The sequence below is a fragment of the Oncorhynchus nerka genome, linkage group LG9a (genome assembly GCF_034236695.1).
Source record: "Oncorhynchus nerka isolate Pitt River linkage group LG9a, Oner_Uvic_2.0, whole genome shotgun sequence".
NCBI classification, from domain to species: Eukaryota; Metazoa; Chordata; class Actinopteri; order Salmoniformes; family Salmonidae; genus Oncorhynchus; species Oncorhynchus nerka.
In genome coordinates, this window is record NC_088404.1 from 33,327,621 (window position 1) to 33,349,225 (window position 21,605).

The 21,605-nt window shown below is 43.3% G+C and overlaps 2 protein-coding genes across 3 annotated transcripts in view; both read right to left on the bottom strand.

Annotated features, from left to right (window-relative positions):
* LOC115134198 (beta-1,4-N-acetylgalactosaminyltransferase 3-like) overlaps positions 1 to 1,730 on the bottom strand; it is a 48,376-nt gene extending 46,646 nt beyond the window's left edge. The window contains exon 1 of one of the 2 annotated variants that reach the window (XM_029667932.2): positions 1,203 to 1,730. In XM_029667932.2, coding sequence (XP_029523792.1) covers positions 1,203 to 1,341 — 139 coding nt within the window. In that variant the 5' untranslated portion in view covers positions 1,342 to 1,730. The remainder of the gene's footprint in view (positions 1 to 1,202) is intronic. The other variant, XM_029667933.2, reaches the window with a different exon arrangement.
* Positions 1,731 to 5,967: 4,237 nt separating this feature from the next.
* Positions 5,968 to 21,583, bottom strand: LOC115134201 (peptidyl-prolyl cis-trans isomerase FKBP4-like). Its single transcript, XM_029667940.2, is given in 12 exon segments — positions 5,968 to 7,272; positions 7,903 to 7,998; positions 8,114 to 8,257; positions 8,395 to 8,580; positions 9,146 to 9,229; positions 9,400 to 9,490; positions 10,807 to 10,963; positions 11,073 to 11,168; positions 11,171 to 11,192; positions 11,300 to 11,442; positions 11,524 to 11,668; positions 21,137 to 21,583. Coding segments are annotated over 12 exon segments (1,329 nt in total). The 5' UTR covers positions 21,233 to 21,583; the 3' UTR covers positions 5,968 to 7,203.
* Positions 21,584 to 21,605: the final 22 nt, after the last annotated feature.

A 21,605-nucleotide genomic window follows, 5' to 3' on the forward strand; every position in this document is an offset into this window, starting at 1 on the left:
TTAAAGGCAATGCTACCAAATACTAATTGAGTGTATGCCTACTTCTGACCCACTGGGAATGTGATGAAAGAAATAAAAGCTGAAATAAATCACTCTTTACTATTATTCTGACATTTCACATTCTTAAAATAAAGTGGTGACCCTAACTGATCTAAGACAGGGCAATTTACTAGGATTAAAAGTCAGGGACTGAACTGAGTTTAAATGTATTTGGCTAAGTTGTATGTAAACTTCCGACTTCAACTGTATGTCTATGTCCAGAAGGAGGTGTATTATTCATTTTCTCTCCTTTACAAATGCACACACACCTCTTGAACAAGAACTGGAAGGAGTGTGCATTTGAGGTTGTGAGAGAGAGGGGGGATGGGGTTAGGAGGGCCATCTTTACAGGAGTGTGTGTGTGTATTGACAGCAGCGTTCCAAAGCTCTACCCCTCCAGCCCCAGGTATGAGGCTACCACTGCTACATACAAGTTTGTGTACTAGTGATCGCAGGTACAAGGGCAAATGGAAAGAAGCGCCACTCAACAAAGACCAACATGTACACACACGTCCCACATACTGTGTCTGGACACTTGTATGGTTGTGTTTGTATGTCATATTTCCAGTATTGATGTTTCAACAACTTCAACAGGCTTTTTTATTCATTTCACCTTTATTTAACCAGGTAAGCAAGTTGAGAACAAGTTCTCATTTACAATTGCAACCTGCACGGTGTGTGCAGTGTTGTTGTAGTTATGTTGAATGGTTGACTCTTACTGCACTACACTATTATCAGCATTCAGAACTAAGGGAAAAGGGAACTCCCAGATGAGTTGTCTGGTTGTGTAGGCAGTGTGTGTGATCACCTGCAGAGTATGGGACAGTCCTGTAAATCTCTCATGTCAGCAGCCCATCAGCCACACCTTACATATTTCTAAAGTTGGCTAGAAAGTTCTTAGTCCTTACAACAACACAGGATTTGAAAAAGTTGTTGACTACAGTGGAGTGTAAGTGTTTATTTTCCACCTTGCAGAAAAGGCCCACCATTCAATGACACTATGGAATGTACCATTGATAAAATACCCTAGAATTGGTGAAAAACTATCAAGTTAACTCATTTGGTAACACAGTTGATGAACTACCAGCACACACACACACACACACACACACGTTGATCATCATAGTAATGGTTCAGAAAGCTATCCATGATAGCCTACTCACGGCTCTTGGTGCTCCTCCACGCCTTAGTAGCAACAAACTCGTGGTAGACAGCGAAAGCTCCCAACATCAGCAGAACTAAGAACAGCATATGTTTCCCACTCCGTCTCAGTTTCTTCAGCGGGAAGAAAGACTTGACCATATTGACTGATCTCCCTGCTGCTTGCTCCCGGGGACCCAGTCAGTGAATTTGGCGGCTTTGTTCGTTCGGCAAAGTTGGACCAGGCTGACCGCCCGTCAGTCTCGCAACCCCGTTCGCGATACACGGACGGCGACCCCAACACTCCCACCTCCCGATGGTGGCGAGGTGACTTATTTCATCCCGTAAATAACCCGGCAGGCTCCGGCTTTGAGTTTGCTTTGACTCGAGCGCTATGTTGAATTTACCCCTGTTTAATCGAGTCGAGACTGGCTGTTGGGTTGGTTGACTACTACAAAGCTACATATCGAACTAAACAAAAAAATCATAGCAACCCCGCACAGTTTCCTGTGCCCTTCTCGCTTCACTGCGCAAACACAAACAGAACAAGCACATAAGCACCCGCTCAGAGAGATTTATGGGTGGGGTTACGTGGCCACGCCCGCGTCGTATCGCAGCCAGTGGCCCAGGTTGTAGGTTTCGACGAGATGGGAGGCAGTTTTTGTAACCATAACTCTTTTCCTAACCTTAACCTAATTCTTCTAACCTGCTACGAAAAGTAAAATCAGGTAGAAATCTCGGAGAGGCTATACGGACACGCTTGGTGCCCAAATTGATGACGTATGTCGCGCAGCTGAGAGTTGAGACGAATGGATTAGGTCCCGTCAATTGTCCTAAACCATTCCCAGCGAGCTAATTTATGCTGGCAACAATAGGATGGCGCTATTTAAAACTTGTAAAATAAAGTCATATGTATTTCGATGGGGGAGGTAGAAATAACTTGTAGTATTGGTCACCTTCTGGAAATCACCTTGACATGACATGCTAATTAGCTAATGTATCAACAAGCTGGTGTGAATGACCAGTGCAAGTGTTGTATCCATGTGTAGCCAGCAGATCCGACCCACTTGCTTACAGCTGCACTAGGGTCGGACAACATAACTGTGTAGATTAAGGCAATGGGGAGCTTGGAACATGTACGCAATCCAGGGATGAGATGCGTTGTACTCTGATTTTTCTCTTTATACCAACTGTTACACCGAGAAGATTGAACTGGCAGTCTTTCAAAAGGTGCTCCTTAAGGCAACCCGCGCACATTCATCCAAACACCTACGTTTATTGTAATGGTATTCTGTGATTGTTATTAGGCCTACACAAAATCAAATGTATTTGTCACATACACATGGTTAGCAGGTGTTAATGCAAGTGTAGCGAAATGCTTGTGCTTCTAGTTCCGACCATGCAGTAATATCTAACAAGTAATATAACCTAACAATTTCACAACTACCTTATACACACAAGTGTAAAGGCATGAATACGAATATGTACAAACAAATATATAAATGAGTGATGGCCGAACGGCATAGGCAAGATGCAGTAGCGTACAGTATAGAGTACAGTATATACATATGAGATTAGTAATGTAGGGTATGAAAACATATTGTAACGACCCTGGCTTTATAAGCGCGGGAATCGACTCAGCCGCACGAGCAGGCTTTTGCGGCACAGTCGAAGCGCGCCGGACCTCGGGCTCGAAGGTCGAGGGTTCGAGACCTGCTCCCTGCTGTTTCATTACATTGGTGACAGAAGTGATCGGACCTTGCTCCCTGGTGTTTCATTACAATATTAAACGGCATGGTTTAAAGTGGCTAGTGATACATTACATCAAGATGGCAAGATGCAGTAGATGGTATAGCGTACAGTATATACATATGAGATGAGTAATGTAGGGTATGAGAACATTATATAAAATGGCATTGTTTAAAGTGGCTAGTGATACATTTAAATACATCAAGATGGCAAGATGCAGTAGATGGTATACCGTACAGTATATACATATGAGATGAGTAATGTAGGGTAAGTAAACATTAGTAAACTCAAAATGTCAGGTGGCACAGAGAATGCATTATAGTCTTCTGAGGGGGAAAAGGCATTGTCGTGCCCTCTTCACAACTTTTTTGGTGTGATTGGACCATGACAGTTTGTAGGTGATGTGGACACGAAGGATCTTGAAACTCTCGACCCGCTCAACTACAGCCCCATCGAGGTGAATGGGGGCGTGTTCGGCCCTCCTTTTCCTGTAGTCCACGATCATCTCCTTTGTCTTGCTCACGTTGAAGGAGAGGTTGTTGTCCTGGCACCACATTGCCAGGTCTCTGACGTCCTCCCTATAAGCTGTCTCATCGCTGTCGGTGATCAGGCCTACCACTGTGTTGTCATTAAACTTAATGATGGTGTTGGAGTCGTGCTTGGCCATGCAGTCGTGGGTGAATAGGGAGAACAGGAGTGGAGTGCAATTGCAATTGAGATTGCTTCATCTGTGGATCTGTTGGGACGGTATGCGATTTGGAGTGGGTCTAGGGTTTCTGGGATTATGGTGTTGATGTGAGCCATGACCAGCCTTTCAAAGCACTTCATGGCTACTGACGTGAGTGCTACACGGCGGTAGTCATTTAGGCAGGTTACCTTCGCTTTTTTGGGCACAGGGACTATGTGGGTCTGCTTGAAACATTTAAGCATTGCAGACTTGGTCAGGGACAGGTTGAAAATGTCAGTGAAGACACTTGCCAGTTGGTCTGTGCATGCTCTGAGTACACATCCTGGTAGTCCGTCTGGTCCTGTGAATGTTGACCTGTTTAAAAGTCTTGCTCACGGAAATTCACGCACTTATCAAGAGAACATCCCTGGGCATCCCTACTGATCTGATCTGGCGGACTCATTAAAGTAAAATGCTTCATTTGTAAATGATGTCTGAGTGTTGGAGTGTGCCCCTGGCTAGCTGTAAAAAACACACACAAAAAAAGACAATTGTGCTGTCTGGTTTGCTTAATATAAGCACTTTGACATGACTTATACTTTGATACTTAGGTATATTTTTGCAATTACATTTACTGACTTAGTATTTTACTGGGTGACTTTCAGTTGAGTCATTTTCTATTAAGGTATCTTTACTCAAGTATCACCATTTGGTATTTTTTCAACCACTGCCAGTGGAGAAGTTATTGTATGGTCAAGTTAATGTATCCGGAAGCATCACACCTGGTCCTGTTCAGTGTTTTGTTGTCATAGTCAAACTATGCTGGCAGCTCTATCGCTAGGGATTGAATAGCTTATGTCAGAGTGTGTGACAGCCTGTGTTCATCAGAAGAGTCAGTGTCTGTAAGATGACACTGCGGATGGCCCTGCCTTGGCGCCCAGTAACCCAGTGTGTGTGTGTTACCCAGCAGTGACCCTGCAATGGGGAGAGAAATCTAACGTTCTAGCCTTGAATAGGCCGTCTTTAAGTCTTCATACACAAGGTTATAAGAGCATATAGAAAATAAAAACCGTAACTGAAGTAGCTACAATATTGACTTAATTCCGTAGGAACCTGTCCTCTTTTACATTGATAGCAAAGAACTACAGGTGAAAGCAAAAATCTGATATAAGCTACGCATCCATCATGTTGCTTTCACCGGTCTTGTTTTCCCTCCTTTATCTCCAGCCACAGCATGTGACCTTCATATGTTTACCTATTCAATGAGATGGAAACCAGGACACAGTTGTATGTGAAGGAAACAGGAAGTAGAGCCACCTGATGTCATGGCCACCTAAGCAGCCATGCAGGTGAAAGGAGAGACAGGTTCAGCTGATGGTCAGTACTACTGACCCACCACCAACTGAACACAAATGTCTAGTGAACTGAGTTAGCCTAGTTCCTGTTTGTGGTGGGTTCATATCCACAGTTAACAGAACAATAACTTCAACAACTCTGGTCTGATCTAGGATCATGTCGATCCAGATCTGGTTCAGATAGCTGGTTTACAGAAGAGGGTGGTAGGTTTGAGCTCTGCATTGGCCACATATACTGATTTATATGGCTCTGGATGAGGGCTTTCCAACCCTGTTCTTGGAGATACCCTCCTGTAGGTTTTTCTCCAACCCCAGTTGTAAACTGACCTGATTCAGCTTATCAACCAGGTAATTATTAGAATCAGGTGTGCTAGATTAGAGTTGGAGCAAAAATCTACAGGAAGGGTTGGGGAGCACTGCTCTGGATTAAAGAGAAAATGATACCAGATTTTATTTTTTTGAACCTTTATTTAACTAGGCAAGTCAGTTAAGAACAGTGGGTTAACTGCCTTGTTCAGGGGCAGAACGACAGATTTTTACCTTGTCAGCTTGGGGATTCAATCTTGCAACCTTTCAGATACAAGTCCAACGCTCTAACCACTAGGCTACCCGCCGCCCCGTCAGATCATTACTATCTGTAGGATTTAAAAAGAAAATACATCACACACAGGAGGCCAGACCCTTCAAACATGCTGAAACTGCCATGTTGCAAACCAGCTTTAGGAAATCCAACTGTTGTGCTTGTCCCGGGACCCGAATTTGTTGTCACCCCACTGAAGTTTCCATTTAAACGGTTAAGAGTTGGTTTAGGGTCGTCCCAAGGAACGGTCTTTGAATTTCCTTGTCATACATTATCGGTATATTCTATCTGAAATGGGAGAATTGCTTTTGGTTCACCCAATTAGTTTGTATTTGAATCTTGTAAAAACTACTTTTATTGTTTCCACTGTATACTACAAAATCGATTGGTCAAAAGATACAGTGACCTAAGTACAAAAATGAGGACACAGACCAGAGTTTGAGTAATTTCTGTTTATTAGTCATTAGAGCCTTCAGTCTGAGAACCAATCGTGATGCTCCAATCAGATAGACCTCCCCCCAACCAACCAGCATGCAGTTGACACCCCAAACCCTGACCAATCTCACTCCCTAGCTGCTCTGCTTCACAGGACCTTGTTTAGCTGAACCTAGAGCCAGGTCTGCTGGAGATGCTGTATGCAAGAATAAGATTACAGTAAGTCTGCATCTCAAATGACACCAATTACCTATATAGTGCACTACTTTAGTAGCCACCTCTGACCATTGGTCAAAAAGTAGGGCATATTGAGCCATCTACAACAGGGTCTCCCAAACTCGGTCCCCCGCCCTAGCACTACACAGATAATTTAATTAACCAACTCATCATCCAGCTTTGATTCTTTGAATCAGCTGTGTAGTGTTGGGGAAAAATCTAAACGTGCACCCATTGGGGGCCCCAGGATCGCGTTTGGGAAACCCTGATCTACAAGGTATAGAGTGTCATTTGGAAAGCAGACAGACTACAGTAAGACTATATATGTAATGTGACTGAGCTTGATACTGGTTCAGTCTGACCAGAAGAAGCGGCTTAAGCTACTTCACACACACCCTTCTAGGTGTGAAGTAAATCATCATCCCATGAAGAACAATTAAGAGAAATCATAAACCCAGAGTAAGAACATACAGTGCGTTTGAGAAGCAGAGAGCAACCGTTTAGTTAGCATGACTGCTGCTAGAGAGGGAGCTGCTACTGTCACACATACACATGAAGCAGTCCCCAGGAGTTGATCAGTTGGCCTTGGAAGGTGGTGAGAAGTGAAGGGGATTTGGGGATTAGCCCTTGCTGGGTGAAAGGGGGTTTACACACACATACACACAAATACGCACACCCAGTACTGGGCTTCCAACTCCATTAAGCAAAGAGCTCTATGAGTAAAGGGGGGGGGGAGTAGCAGGAGTGGTGGAGGGAGGGACAGCCTGCTACATGCTAACCAGAGGGATGGGGGGGCACTCCTTTTAGCCACACCTCCTGAGTGCAGTCAGCTACAGAAGGCCCACCCAGCCAGCTAGCTGCCATGACGATAGCACACAGACACACACACACTCACACAGGGGATACAGTTGAGCCATGGACACACACACACTTATCACAAACACATTCTCTCTTTATAAACACAAATGTCTGAAGTTTTAAAAGTCTTCATGACACAGTCTGACATCTTTCTCCAGTAGTCATTACTCCTGTCCTCCACTCTCCTCTACATCCATCCCACCTACGTTCTCCGCCCCCTTGTCAGCGTCCTTCTATTCATCACAGCAGAAACAAAAAGAGAGACATTAAAACAGTAATTTACACTGAGTATACAAAACATTAAGAACATGCTCTTTCCATAACATAGGCTACCCAGGTGAAAGCTATGATCCCTTATTGATGTCACTTGTTAAATTCACTTCAGTGTAGATGAAGGGAAGGAGACAGGTTAATGAAGGATTTTTAAGCCTTGAGACAGTTGAGACATGGAATATGTATATGTGTGCCATTCAGAGTGTCAATGGGCCAGAAAAAATATTTAAGTGCCTTTGAAAAGGGTATGGCAGTAGCTGCCAGGCACACTGGTTTGAGTGTGTCAAGAACTGCAATGCTGCTGGGTTTTTCACACTCAACAGTTTCCTGTGTGTATCAAGAATGGTCCACCACCCAAAAGGACATCCAGCTAACTTGACAACTGTGGGAAGCATTGGAGTCAACATGGGTCAGCATCCCTGTGGAACGCTTTCTTATATGATGCTAAGTGTGGGTTAATCTGTTCTGATGTCTCTCCAGTATTCAATCTCAACTCACCTTGGGGCTAGGGGAAGAGTTGAATCTGTAGGAGCTAGGGGAAGTGTAGGGTGGCTACAGGAAATGTGTAGTGTGTTGGCTGTTTGACTCACCTTGGCGTCTCTCTCTGCGAACTTCTGGAACATGTTGGCGTAGAGCCTCTTGTCCTTCTCATGCTGCTCCTTAATCTGTTTCTGGCACAGAGCCACCTGGGAGGGCAGACAGAGAGCCCCGGATCAGACAAAGAGCAAGCAGAGATGGACATCCAGATGAGAGGAGAGGGAAGTTTAGACGGGGCACATAAAGACCATTCTAGTACAGTACCTGGCTCTTGGCGGCCTTGTTGCTAGGATAAAGCTGGGTGACGCGCTGGAAGTCTGCTCTCGCCCTATCAAACTCCTTCATGGCAAACAGCGCCTCCCCCCTCCGGAATAGAGCCTTTTCATTGGATTCGTCTAGCTCCAGGGCCTTCACACACATGCGAGAGAGAGCAGAAACCAAAAGTAAGTGGGGGAATAGGTTTGGTGTGGAATATTTAGGAAGTCAGATATGTTCAGATATAGTCAGGTCAGGTGTGTGTATCTCCTAATCAAGTCTGTGTGTACCTTGTCACAGTTGTCGAAGGCAGAGCTTGGTTCCTGAAGCTTGATGAAGCACATGGCCAGGTTGAGGTGAGCAGCCAATCGCAGGGCTTTAGCTTTCTGGTCCTCCCCCTCAGGCAAACTTGATTCATTCTCCAGCCATGACACAATCCTCTTATACTGGACAGACGCTTGGCGATGCTTCCCTTCCTACACACACACACACACACACACACACACACACACATTATACTAAACATGCTCACACAGTCTCACCTCAGAATTATACATTCATCCAGGTTTCTCAAACGTCAAATTTCAAAGTGTTTCAGGTTATCTCCGAAATCTTAAAGTTAGGCATTAACTGCAAATGGCTACGGTAAGGGTTAAGGTTTGGGATAGGCTTAAAACAAAAATCTAAAAAACAACTTTCCATCGCTGCTGGATTCAAACATGCAACCTTTTGCACCAGAGGCAGACGCTTAAACCCATCCACCAACCCCACCGCCCTAGCAAAAATACAACTTATTTAAAGGCAACAGCGCGTTTCCACATCATCTCCCGACAACCCCAGACAAGGCTGGATGTCTAATACTGACTCGTATCACGGGTGACCTGGCTAGTTATACTGCACTGCTGCTTGAAGCTACTTATCTCCACCCACACACAGGTAACCTAGCGGTTAAGAACCTGTCGATGTGCCCTTGAGCAAGGTACTTAATCCTAATTGCTCCTGTATGTCTCTCTGGATCTGCCAAATGACTAAAATCTAAACCTTGAAGTACTGTGTTCCTTTCTCCTTAATGATGACGCTCTGCTCCAGTTTCTCTGCTGAGTTCATCTCCCAGGATTCCTTAGCCTGGGGAACAGGAAATGCTTCAGTCAGCCAGCAAATCACCTCTCAAAACACCAGACTCATCTGGGGTACACTTAGTAGGCAAACAGTTTGGAAATGTCATGAATAAAATGCCTAAGGCATGTCTCTGGACAGGACTCTGGTTGATATTGCTAAAGGGTGAGGGGTCATACCTTCTCGAAGGTGGTCAGTTTGAGTTTGTACTGCAGAGTGGCTCCACCAGGAATATTGTACTTGCTGCTTCCTATGTTTCCATAGCCATACCTATACACACACACACACTTAGAAATTCATATCGACACACACTACAATTAGATATCCATACATACACAGCCACATAACTCAGCCAATATACCCAGAGAACACACCATTATACACTGCTCAAAAAAATAAAGGGAACACTTAAACAACACAATGTAACTCCAAGTCAATCACACTTCTGTGAAATCAAACTGTCCACTTAGGAAGCAACACTGATTGACAATAAATTTCACATGCTGTTGTGCAAATGGAATAGACAACAGGTGGAAATTATAGGCAATTAGCAAGACACCCCCAATAAAGGAGTGGTTCTGCAGGTGGTGATCACAGACCACTTCTCAGTTCCTATGCTTCCTGGCTGATGTTTTGGTCACTTTTGAATGCTGGCGGTGCTTTCACTCTAGTGGTAGCATGAGACGGAGTCTACAACCCACACAAGTGGCTCAGGTAGTGCAGCTCATCCAGGATGGAACATCAATGCGAGCTGTGGCAAGAAGGTTTGCTGTGTCAAGAAGGTTTGCTGTGTCTGCCAGCGTAGTGTCCAGAGCATGGAGGCACTACCAGGAGACAGGCCAGTACATCAGGAGACGTGGAGGAAGCCGTAGGAGGGCAACAACCCAGCAGCAGGACCGCTACCTCCGCCTTTGTGCAAGGAGGAGCAGGAGGAGAACTGCCAGGGCCCTGCAAAATCACCTCCAGCAGGCCACAAATGTGCATGTGTCTGCTCAAACGGTCAGAAACAGACTCCATGAGGGTGGTATGAGGGCCCGACGTCCACAGGTGGGGGTTGTGCTTACAGCCCAACACCGTGCAGGATGTTTGGCATTTGCCAGAGAACACCAAGATTGGCAAATTCGCCACTGGCGCCCTGTGCTCTTCACAGATGAAAGCAGGTTCACACTGAGCACATGTGACAGACGTGACAGTCTGGAGACGCCGTGGAGAACGTTCTGCTGCCTGCAACATCCTCCAGCATGACCGGTTTGGCGGTGGGTCAGTCATAGTGTGGGGTGGCATTTCTTTCGGTGTGCTCACCAGAGGTAGCCTGACTGCCATTAGGTACCGAGATTAGATCCTCAGACCCCTTGTGAGACCATATGCTGGTGCGGTTGGCCCTGGGTTCCTCCTAATGCAAGACAATGCTAGACCTCATGTGGCTGGAGTGTGTCAGCAGTTCCAGTTCCTAATAAGAATATTTCATTCATTCAGATCTAGGATGTGTTTTTTTAGTGGTCCCTTAATTTTTTTGAGCAGTGTATGTTTCTCAAAATAACAACATAGTATGTAGACTAGGTTTGTAATGTGTGTGTCTATATTACTTGGGTTTGATGATGAAGAGTGACTCCTCTCCCTGTTCCATGGCGGTCAGGGCTTTCTCCACCCCACTTGGCAGACCCAGACTCTTTCCATCTCCCAACTCAAACTTCAGCTCCCTCTGGTCAAAGACCTTGCCCTCACAGCTGCCCTCCACGCACACTGTAGGGGAAAGAGACCGAGAAAGGTGTGAGAGATTGTAGCCTGTACAGTAGGTCTTAGTTTGGAATATCCCTGTTTCTTTCTGATGATGATATGTTTGTGTGTGTACCTTCTACGGCAGCTCCTTCATTAGGTTTGGAGTATCCCGCTCCCTTAGTGATGATGCGACGGATAATTCCTCCATCCTCTCCCTCAGTGATGTCCTCCCTCGAAACTCAAACAGCTCCACCTAACACACACACAAAACATCAATTTAAGCACTCAGTCACACACGTCAATGTTGACACCGAATGTTTACCTAAAACAGACTTAATCCCTCACAGACAGACAGGTTACCTGGAAGACAAGAGTAGCATTGGGGGGTATCTTCGGGGGGCTGCCGGCGGTGCCATAGGCGTACTCTGGTTTACAGATCAGCTGGCTAATCTCTCCTACTTTCATAGTAGCCACTCCCAGGTCCCACGCCTTGATTACCTGACCTACACACACACACATCAAAAGTTTTGATCACCTGGCATGTACTTCAACACACACACGCACAAACACACACACACACACACCTTTGCCCAGCTCAAAGGAGAACTTCTCTCCTCGTTCGCGACTGGAGTCAAATGGGGTTCCATCCAGCAGCGTGCCAACATAGTGAACAAACACCTTGTCCCCCGTCATAGGCAGCTCTGTCCCTGTGCCCTCTTGCTTCACCAACTACAGATGTAGGAGAGGGAGAGAGGGAAAGAGTGACAGTGAAGGTTAGTTATGCTGTAGCAGTGTATGGCATAGTCTGTCTGTGGTAGTGTTAGGTATTTTATTAGGATCCCCATTAGCGGTTGCAAAAGCAGCAGCTACTCTTCCTGGGGTCCACACAAACCATAACATAACACAGACCATTAAATAGACAAGAACAGCTCAAGGACAGAACTTCATCAATTTAAAAAATGTATGTAAAAAGAGGCACACGTAGTCTCCATATCAATACATACAAACTATCTAGGTCAAGTAGGAGAGAGGCGTTGTGCTGTGAGGTGTTGCTTTATCAGTTTTTTTTAAACCAGGTGTGCTGTTCATTTGAACAATATGAGATGGAAGAGAGTTCCATGCAATAATGGCTCTATATAGTACTGTACGCTTTCTGGAATTTGTTTTGGATTTGGGGACTGTGAAAAGCTAAACGCCAAGTAATTTAGTCTCCTTAACTTGTTCAACAGCCACACCATTCATTACCAGATTCAGCTGAGGTATAGCACTTAAGGAATTATTTGTACCAAATACAATGTGCTTAGTTTTAGAGATGTTCAGGACCAGTTTATTACTGGCCACCCATTCCAAAACAGACTGCAACTCTTTAAGAGTTTCATTGACTTCATTAGCAATGGTTGCTGATGCGTATATGGTTGAATCATCAACATACATGGACACACGTTTTGTTTAATGCCAGTGGCAGGTCCTTGGTAAAAAAAATAGAAAAGAGTAGAGGGCCTAGAGAACTGCCCTGCAGTACACCACCCTTTACATGTTTGATATTAGAAAACCCCTCTGAGATCTATTAGATCAACATCTCTGAAGCCACGATATGGCAGAGGTTGAAAAGCCATAACAACAGGTTTTGGTCAATAATATCGAATGCTGCACTGAAATCTAACAGTACAGCTCCCACAATCTTATTATCCATTTCTTTCAACCAATCATCAGTCATTTGTGTCAGTGCAGTACATGTTTAGAAATAGCATTGTATTTGGTGAAACACCATTCTTTCCAACAGTTTGCTAAGAGCTGGCAGCAAGCTTATATAGGTCTGCTGTTAGAACCAGTAAAAGGCTGCTTACTATTGCTTCCCTCCAGGCCTGAGGACAAATACTTTCCTCTAGGCTCAGATTAACCCTTGTGCGGTGTTCCATGTTTTCGTTAGTAACCCAATGTTCGTGGGTCTGATGGACCCACAACATCATTGGGTTTTTAAAACAATACAGCCATAACAATTTACATAAAAATACTTAACACTTCAAAAAAACAAAAATCTCAAATCAAGACATTGGTGGAATAAATCATGTTTATCTTGAACAAATATAAATGAAACAAGGTTTTCATCACTATTGACGTTTAATGCTTTGAACAAACTGGAAGGACAAATTTTACATACAGTATTTTATGGGAATGATAAATGAGCCCAATTGAACACAAATTAAGGCCGGTCTACACACCACATGAGGGACAGAGTTTTACTGTGTGTGTGTTGCAAATGTATTTCTTGCACTTGATGCACGTGTCTTTCTGTCCTTCTTGGGTCCACACACATGGCAGCGAATCTTCTTGTTACTACCGGCTGCAATCTAGGATGATGAAATCACTTCAGGAATTTTACAAACATCTCACTCACATATATAAACTCAGCAAAAATAAATGTTTACTCACTGTCAACTGTGTTTATTTTCAGCAAACTTTAAATGTGTAACTATTTGTAGGAACATAACATTCAACAGACAAACTGAACAAGTTCCACAGGCATGTGACTAAAATAAACGAAATAATGTGTCCCTGAACAAGCGGGGGGGGGGGGCAAAATCAAAAGTAACAGTCAGTATCTGGTGGGCCACCAGCTGCATTAAGTACTGCAGTGCATCTCCTCCTCATGGACTGCACCAGATTTGCCGGTTCTTGCTGGGAGATGTTACCCAAACAAGGGTTAAAGATATGACAGATAGGAGTGGCTAGAGTCAACTACTATCCTCAGTATCTTTCCATCTAAGTAGTCAATGCCAGGAGGTTTGTCATTATTGATCGTTAACAATTATTTTTCTACCTCTCCCACACTAACTTCACAAAATTCAAAACGTGCAATACTTTTCATTCATTATTTGTTTTTTTTAAGCATGAATATAATGGCTCACTGTTCATTGTTGGCATTTCCTGCTCAAATTTGCCCACTTTGCCAATGAAGTAATCATTAAAATAATTGGCAACATCAAATGGTTGTGATAAATACTCCATCTGATGGAGTTGAATTTATCTTTCTGCCCATAACTTCATTTAAAAGTAATCCTACATTTTTTCTCCATCATTCTTTATATCATTGATCTTGGCTTCATAATACAGTTTAGAGGTCGACCGATTATGATTTTTCAATGCCGATACCGATTATTGAAGGGCCAAAAAAAGCAGATACCGATTAAATCGGAATATTTTTATTTATTTATTTGTAATAATGACAATTACAACAATACTGATTTTTATTTTATTTTAACTTAATATAATACATCAATAAAACCTAACCCTAACCCATGCAGAGCAAGGGGAACAACTACTCCAAGTCTCAGAGCGAGTGACGTTTGAAACGCTATTAGCGCGCACCCCGCTAACTAGCTAGACATTTCACATCAGTTACACCAGCCTAATCTCGAGAGTTGATAGGCTTGAAGTCATAAACAGAGCAATGCTTGAAGCATTGCGAAGAGCTGCTGGCAAAACACATGAAAGTGCTGTTTGAATGAATGCTTACGAGCCTGCTGGTGCCTACCATCGCTCAGTCAGTCTGCTCTATCAAATCATAGACTTAATTATAACATAATAACACACAGAAATACGAGCCTTCGGTCATTAATATGGTCGAATCTGGAAACTATCATCTATCATCATCACAAAACGTTTATTCTTTCAGTGAAATACGGAAACGTTCCGTATTTTATCTAACGGGTGGCATCCATAAGTCTAAATATTGCTGTTACATTGCACAACCTTCAATGTTATGTCATAATTACATACAATTATGGCAAATTAGTTTGCAATGAGCCAGGCAGCCCAAACTGTTGCATATACCCTGAAGTGACACAATTTCCCCTGGGACCTGTGCTGCCTGCTAACCTGGATTTCTTTTAGCTAAATATGCAGGTTTAAAAAATATATACTTCTTTGTATTGATTTTAAGAAAGGCATTGATGTTTATGGTTAGGTACAGTCGTGCAACGATTGTGCTTTTTTCTCAAATGCGCTTTTGTTAAATCATCCCCCGTTTGGCAAAGTTGGCTGCCTTTGTTAGGAAGAAATAGTCTTCACAGTTCGCAAGGTAAACTAGTAATATCATCAACCATGTGTAGTTAACTAGTGATTATGATTGATTGATTGTTTTTTTAAAGAGAAGTTTAATGCTAGCTAGCAACTTACCGTGGCTTCTTACTGCATTTGCGTAACAGGCAGGCTCCTCGTGGAGTGCAATGTAAGGTAGGTGGTTAGAGTGTTGGACTAGTTAACTGTAAGGTTGCAAGATTGAATCCCCGAGCTGACAAGGAAAAAAATCTGTCATTCTGCCATAATAATAATTTTAAAATAATAATTTTAAAAAGAAAATCGGCCAAATCGGTGTCCAAAAATACAGATTTCCGATTGTTATGAAAACTTGAAATTGGCCCTAATTAATTCGGCCATTCCGTTTAAAATCGGTCGACCTTTAATACAGTTTCTTCTTTTTGTTGAGTTGTCACATAAGTCTCAATTTGCAGTAAGTCAGCCAGTCAGATGTGCAGCCAGACTTATTAGCCACTCCTTTTGCCCCATCTCTTTCAACCATACAGTTTTTAAATTTCTCATCAATCCATGGAGGTTCTAAGAGCTCTAACAGTTCTGACAGTCAATTTCTGAACAGGTGCATGCTTACTTTTATGTATGTAGTCTAGTACTTTGGGCTGCTGTTGTGTTTAGGTCGTGGGCTCAAACTGTTCAAGGGATGATTTATTTGTGTGATGATGTGGAAACTGTCTGAGACACCATGTGCAAGTCTGCCTTTAGGGAAATACACCATGGGCCAGAATGACTGACAGTCTCTCTCTCTCACACACACACACACACACATCTCGGTGTCAACATTGACCAGCCATACTGCCTGCAGATATAGGATATTCAGCTGGGAAGGATCAGGTCACCAAAACCAGAATGAGAATCTCCACCTCCCCCCCTCCAAGCAGCTGTAGGTATCCCAAATATGGCAGGCTCTAGAAAACGTCCGGGTAACCAGATATGTTTGCTGACAAACAAGAAACTATGAAATGCTTTTACCCAGGCCAGAACCTTCTAGCCAAAACTACGACACTTCTAGATCACTGCTAAGTCTGAATAGTGATGACTAGACATTTGATAGTTAGCTGCAGAAACACCTATTTCAGTGACCGTACAAACTACCTAGCAATGATAACATCTCTGATTACATAGGGAAGTGAGATGCACCAAGCTGCAACCCCACAGCAGCCTGAGACTGAAACTAGCCTGTCACTAAAACCAATACTATCGCCATCTAATGGCAGTGGTTAATCCCTACCACATACATGTGAACTTTTCTTTCCTAGATTCCTTTCCTCACGGGTGGTCAGGGCTCCACAGTAACTCCACTTAATATAAAACATCAATAAAATCAATTTAGCCTGAAATAAATAATGAAACATGTTCAATTTGGTTTAAATAATGCAAAAACAAATTGTTGGAGAAGAAAGTAATATGTGCCATGTAAAAATGTGTGCCATGTGAAAAATCTAACATTTAAGTTCCTTGCTCAGAACATGAGAACATATGAAAGTTGGTGGTTCCTTTTAACATAAGACTTCAATATTCCAAGGTAAGAGGTTTTAGGTTGTAGTTAATATAGTATTTATAGGACTATTTCTCTCTATACCATTTGTATTTCATACACCTTTGACTATTGGATGTTCTTATTAGGAACTATAGTATTGCCAGTGTAATAGTATAGCTTCCGTCCCCCTCCTCGCCCCTAACTGGGCTCGAACCAGGAACACGTCGACAACAGCCACACTCGAAGCATCGTTACCCATCGCTCCACAAAAGCCGCGGCCCTTGCAGCGCAAGGGGAATAACTACTCCAAATCTAAAAGAGAGTGACGTTTGAAACAGTATTAGCGCACACCCAGCTAACTAGCTAGCCATTTCACATTGGTTACACCAGCCATTAGGCTGATAGGCTTGAAGTTATAAACAGTGCTGTGCTTGGAAAGAGCTGCTGGCAAAACGCACGAAAGTGCTGTTTGAATGAATGATTACGGGCCTGCTGCTGCTCAGTCAGACTGCTCTATCAAATCAGACTTAATTATAACACACAGAAATACGAGCCTTTGGTCATTAATATGATTGAATCCGGAAACTATAATTTCAACAACAAAAAAAAAGTTTATTATTTCAGTGAAATACGGAACCGTTCGGTATTTTATCTAACGGGTGGCATTCCTAAGTCTAAATATTCTTGTTACATTGCACAACCTTCAATATATGTCATAATTACGTAAAATTCTGGCAAATTAGTTCGCAATGAGCCAGGCAGCCAAAACTGTTGCATATACCCTGACTGCGTGCAATGAACACAAGAGAAATGACACAATTTCACCTGGTTAATATTGCCTGCTAAACTGGATCAGTAGTTATAACTAGTGATTATGATTTATTGTTTTTTATAAGATAAGTTTAATGGTAGCTAGCAATTTACCTTGGCTTCTACTACATTCGTGTAACAGGCAGGCTACTCGTGAAGTGCAATGGTGGAACCCCTGAGCTGACAAGGTGAAAATCTGTCATTCTGCCCCTGAACGAGGCATTTAACCCACAGTTCCTAGGAAGTCATTGAAAATAAGTAATAAGTATGACGCTACACACTTGTATTTGCGGAGTTTCTCCCATTCTTCTCTGCAGATCCTCTCAAGCTCTGTCAGGTTGGATGGGGAGTGTTGCTGCACAGCTATATTCAGGCCTCTCCAGAGATTTTAGATCAGGTTCAAGTCCAGGCTCTTGCTCGAACATTCAAGGGTATTCAGAGACTTGTCCCTAAACCACTTCTGCGTTGTCTTGGCTGTGTGCTAAGGGTTGTTGTCCTGTTGGAAGATGAACCTTCGCCCCAGTCTGAGGTCCTGGGCTGGTTTTCATCAAGGATCTCTCTGTACTTCGCTCCATTCATCTTTCCCTCGATCCTGACTAGTCTCCCAGTCCCTTCTGCTGAACAACATCCCCACTGCATGATGCTGCCATCACCATGCTTCACCGTAGAGATGGTGCCAGGTTTCCTCTAGACATGACGCTTGGCATTCAGGCCAAAGAGCTTAATCTTTGCTTCATCAGACCAGATAATCGTGTTTCCCATGGTCTGATTAGGTGCCTTTTGGCAAACTCCAAGCAGGCTGTCATGTGCCTTTTACCAAGGAGTGGCTTCTGTCTGGCTACTCTACCATAAAGACCTGACTGGTGGAGTGCTGCAGAATTTGTTGTCCTTCTGGAAGGTACTCCAATCTCCACAGAGGAACTCTGGAGCTCTGTCAGAGTGACCATCGGGTTCTTGGTCACTTCCCTGACCAAGGCCCTCTCCCCCGATTGCTCAGTTTGGCCGGGCAGCCAGCCCTAGCGAGTCTTGGTGGTTCTAAACGTCTTCCATTTAAGAATGATTTAGGCCACTGTGTTCTTGGGGCCCTTCAATGCTGCAGAATTGTTTTGGTACCCTTCCCCAGATCTGTGCCTCGACGCAATCCGGTCTCCGAGCTCTACTGACAATTTCTTCGACCTCATGGCTTGGTTTTTGCTCTGACATGTACTGTCAACTGCACCACTCGGTAGGCCCTCACTGGCTTATTTACAAAATTACACTGATTGGCCCAAGGGGGGAATTGCATCATTCATGAGAGCATGACATGTTTACTGTAGTATAGTTCTATGTTATTCTTGATACCATATCCTGTTTGGAGGTTTTTTGACTAATGTCACATTATGCTAATATAGCAAAAATTTGCACGCTAGCCAATCAACAACTATAACGATGTATTTAAACAACCAACCTGTCTATGAAGACATAAAATGCGCAGTTTGAGGTACTCCGTGAAGTGACATTGCAAGCTAGCTCATTGCTGCCCCCTTATCTCAAGTCCAAGGCTGACCGGGGTACTGCAGGCTGCCATTAGCTACTAAATGGGGCGCCAGGGTAGCCTAGTGGTTAGAGCGTTGGACTAGTAACCGGAAGGTTGCAAGTTCAAATCCGAGCTGACAATGTACAAATCTGTCGTTCTGCCCCTGAACAGGCAGTTAAACCACTGTTCCTAGGCCGTCATTGAAAATAAGAATTTGTTCTTAACTGACTTGCCTCGTTAAATAAAGGTTAAAACATTTTTTTTTTTATTATCATCCTGTGTAAGATTTTATTCGATTTTTTATATAAATCGGTTCAAGGTCATACATCTGGTGTAATATAAAAAAATATTGGTATCGTGACTATAATGGTAGGCTGAACAATAGAACGAGTCAAAATTCACCCAAGGCTTTAAAATGGCAAAAGAACGTTGGCTAAGCTGGAACACTAGCACGAGCCCATAGCAATTGAATGGAATCGAACGGTCGCAGAGCCTCTTCTGACTAAAAGGCACAAAGAAATGTATCCCTTTTTATTTTACTACTACCACCATCTGCTCTTAGGACGAAACTGAAAAATAACTTGTGTAGAAAGTAAACGTCCTCACCTCAATGGTGCCAAGTGTGCTTATGTCTGCATAATGAGGAAGTAAGAAAAAAAATAAAACTGACTATTTCTGGTCTAGCGATCGATGACAGTAGAGTACACTGCCCAACCTTATGTAATTAGAAAGAGATTATCCTTATTAAAATGGTGTCCGATTTGGAGAAAAAAAATGAAAATATACACATTGGAAGATATTTGGCAAAATATACCAGCATGCCTCTCCATAGGAAAACAAAGGGAGAGGCTCAACGTTCCAAGGGCAAAAGGTATTCCCGGGCTAGTGTTTGATGACAGCGAAGTACGCTGCCTTACATAATTAGAAAGAGGAGGTTCTCATGTTTAAATGGTGTCCGAATTGACAAAAATGAAAATATACATATTGCAAGATATTTGGCGAAAGACAGACATACCTATATTTCCCTACAGTAAACAATGGGACAACCTCAAAGTTCCATGAGTAATTTTTTGTTGTTGTTTACATTTTAACTACCAGAAACGTGGGCAGGTCTCATTGACAACAATAACAAAGCAGCCATTGTGACATATAACAATAAACTGGGAATATAACTTTCGGAAGGAGAGTTGGTGCCACGGTGCACAATAGAATGAAGTAATAGGAGCTGCCAGGTTGAAAAATCCTCTAAAATATGGCCTGTTTATTTCGTGATTACTCCAAAACTACTGCAAGCAGCTGGGACATATGGTAATATTGTGAAAGTGGGCTCCATGGCAGATGCAATGAACTGGGGGGCAGGTAGCCTAGTGGTTTGGGTGTTGGGCCAGAAACCAAAAGGTTGCTAGATCGAATCCCTGAGCTGCCAAGAATCTGTCGTTCTGCCCCTGAACAAGGCAGTTAACCGTCATTGTAAATAAGAATTTGTTCTTAACTGACTTGCCTAGTTAAATAAAGGTTGAATAAAAATACAGAAACTAGTTTTTTATCAGAAAAGGCCATTATTAAAAACGTCATGTGTCCGGCCTAACAATGCCTGCAGAACCGTGGTCGGCATTGAACTTCGTGGATTCAAGGCGAGGGTTGCAGTCATTCTCCCCTGGGTTAACCACAGCCAGTAGTTGGCGATATTATGGTTTTAGTCACAGGCTGCTACGGGCCTGCACATGGATACTACAGGGGGAAGATGGGGCTGATGAGGAAGCTAGCATGGTCGAGGTGACGTCACGATGTGAGGAGCTCGTCAGCCAGCTAGCTAACGTTAGTTAAGTTTAGCCCGCAGATATAACTACAGTAGCAAACCCCAAATGTTGCATATAGATCATGGACTGCGCTGCAAAATCTCACTAATCTAAATCACCCTACTGTAGCCAACTGACCAAAATATTTTAGCTTTTTTTTTCTTCATTCAAGCCTGCTAGGTAGCTGGTTATACCATTCAATGAATTGCTATTGGCTAGATAGCGAGCATGCTAACACTAGCTGTTAGCTCGCTAGGGGGTTTCCACTATTTAACACAGCTGCAGAGTCAACATGGGCGATATCGTACAAATTTGTGACAACAAAAAAATTGCTTTTTGTCTTAAATTAAGGTTAGGTTTAGGTGTAAGGTTGGCAGTGTGGTTAGGGTTATGGTTAGGTTTAAAATCACATTTTAAGAAGATAAATATTAGAAATAGGCGGGGTTTAAGACTTTGTGGCCGTGGTAACTAGTGACGACCGCTAGTTAGTTAGTTACCTTTAAAACCCCTCCATCTTTCTTCTGCGTGATATCATCTCCCTCCATTGGTAATGGGATGTTCTGTCCTTCGTTGGCCACCTCTTCCGCAGTCATTGCCCTGGAGCACTTCTTTCTGCAAACCTCTCCTTCTCAGCTAGCTGACGTTAACTAGCAAACCACACAACTGCAAGTTTTGACTAACTAGATTAGAGCTAGCTACCAACTAGGGTTATGCAGGAGAGCTGCGCCACAAATCAAAGCTAACGCGCTTGATGGCTTTAAGAATCAGCTTTTCTCGTTAGCTATATTTTGGGTTTGCACTTTTAGTGCCAAATTACGCTGATGTCAATCGCTGTGCACCAGTCTCCAAACTGAAGTTGTGCCGTTGAGTTGCTTAGCTAGCTAATAAATCCAGAGGTCCACTTTGCTGTGTTGCTTGCTTGTTTCTCTGTCTAGCATCTGACAGTTGTCTAGGCTGCTAGCGTCT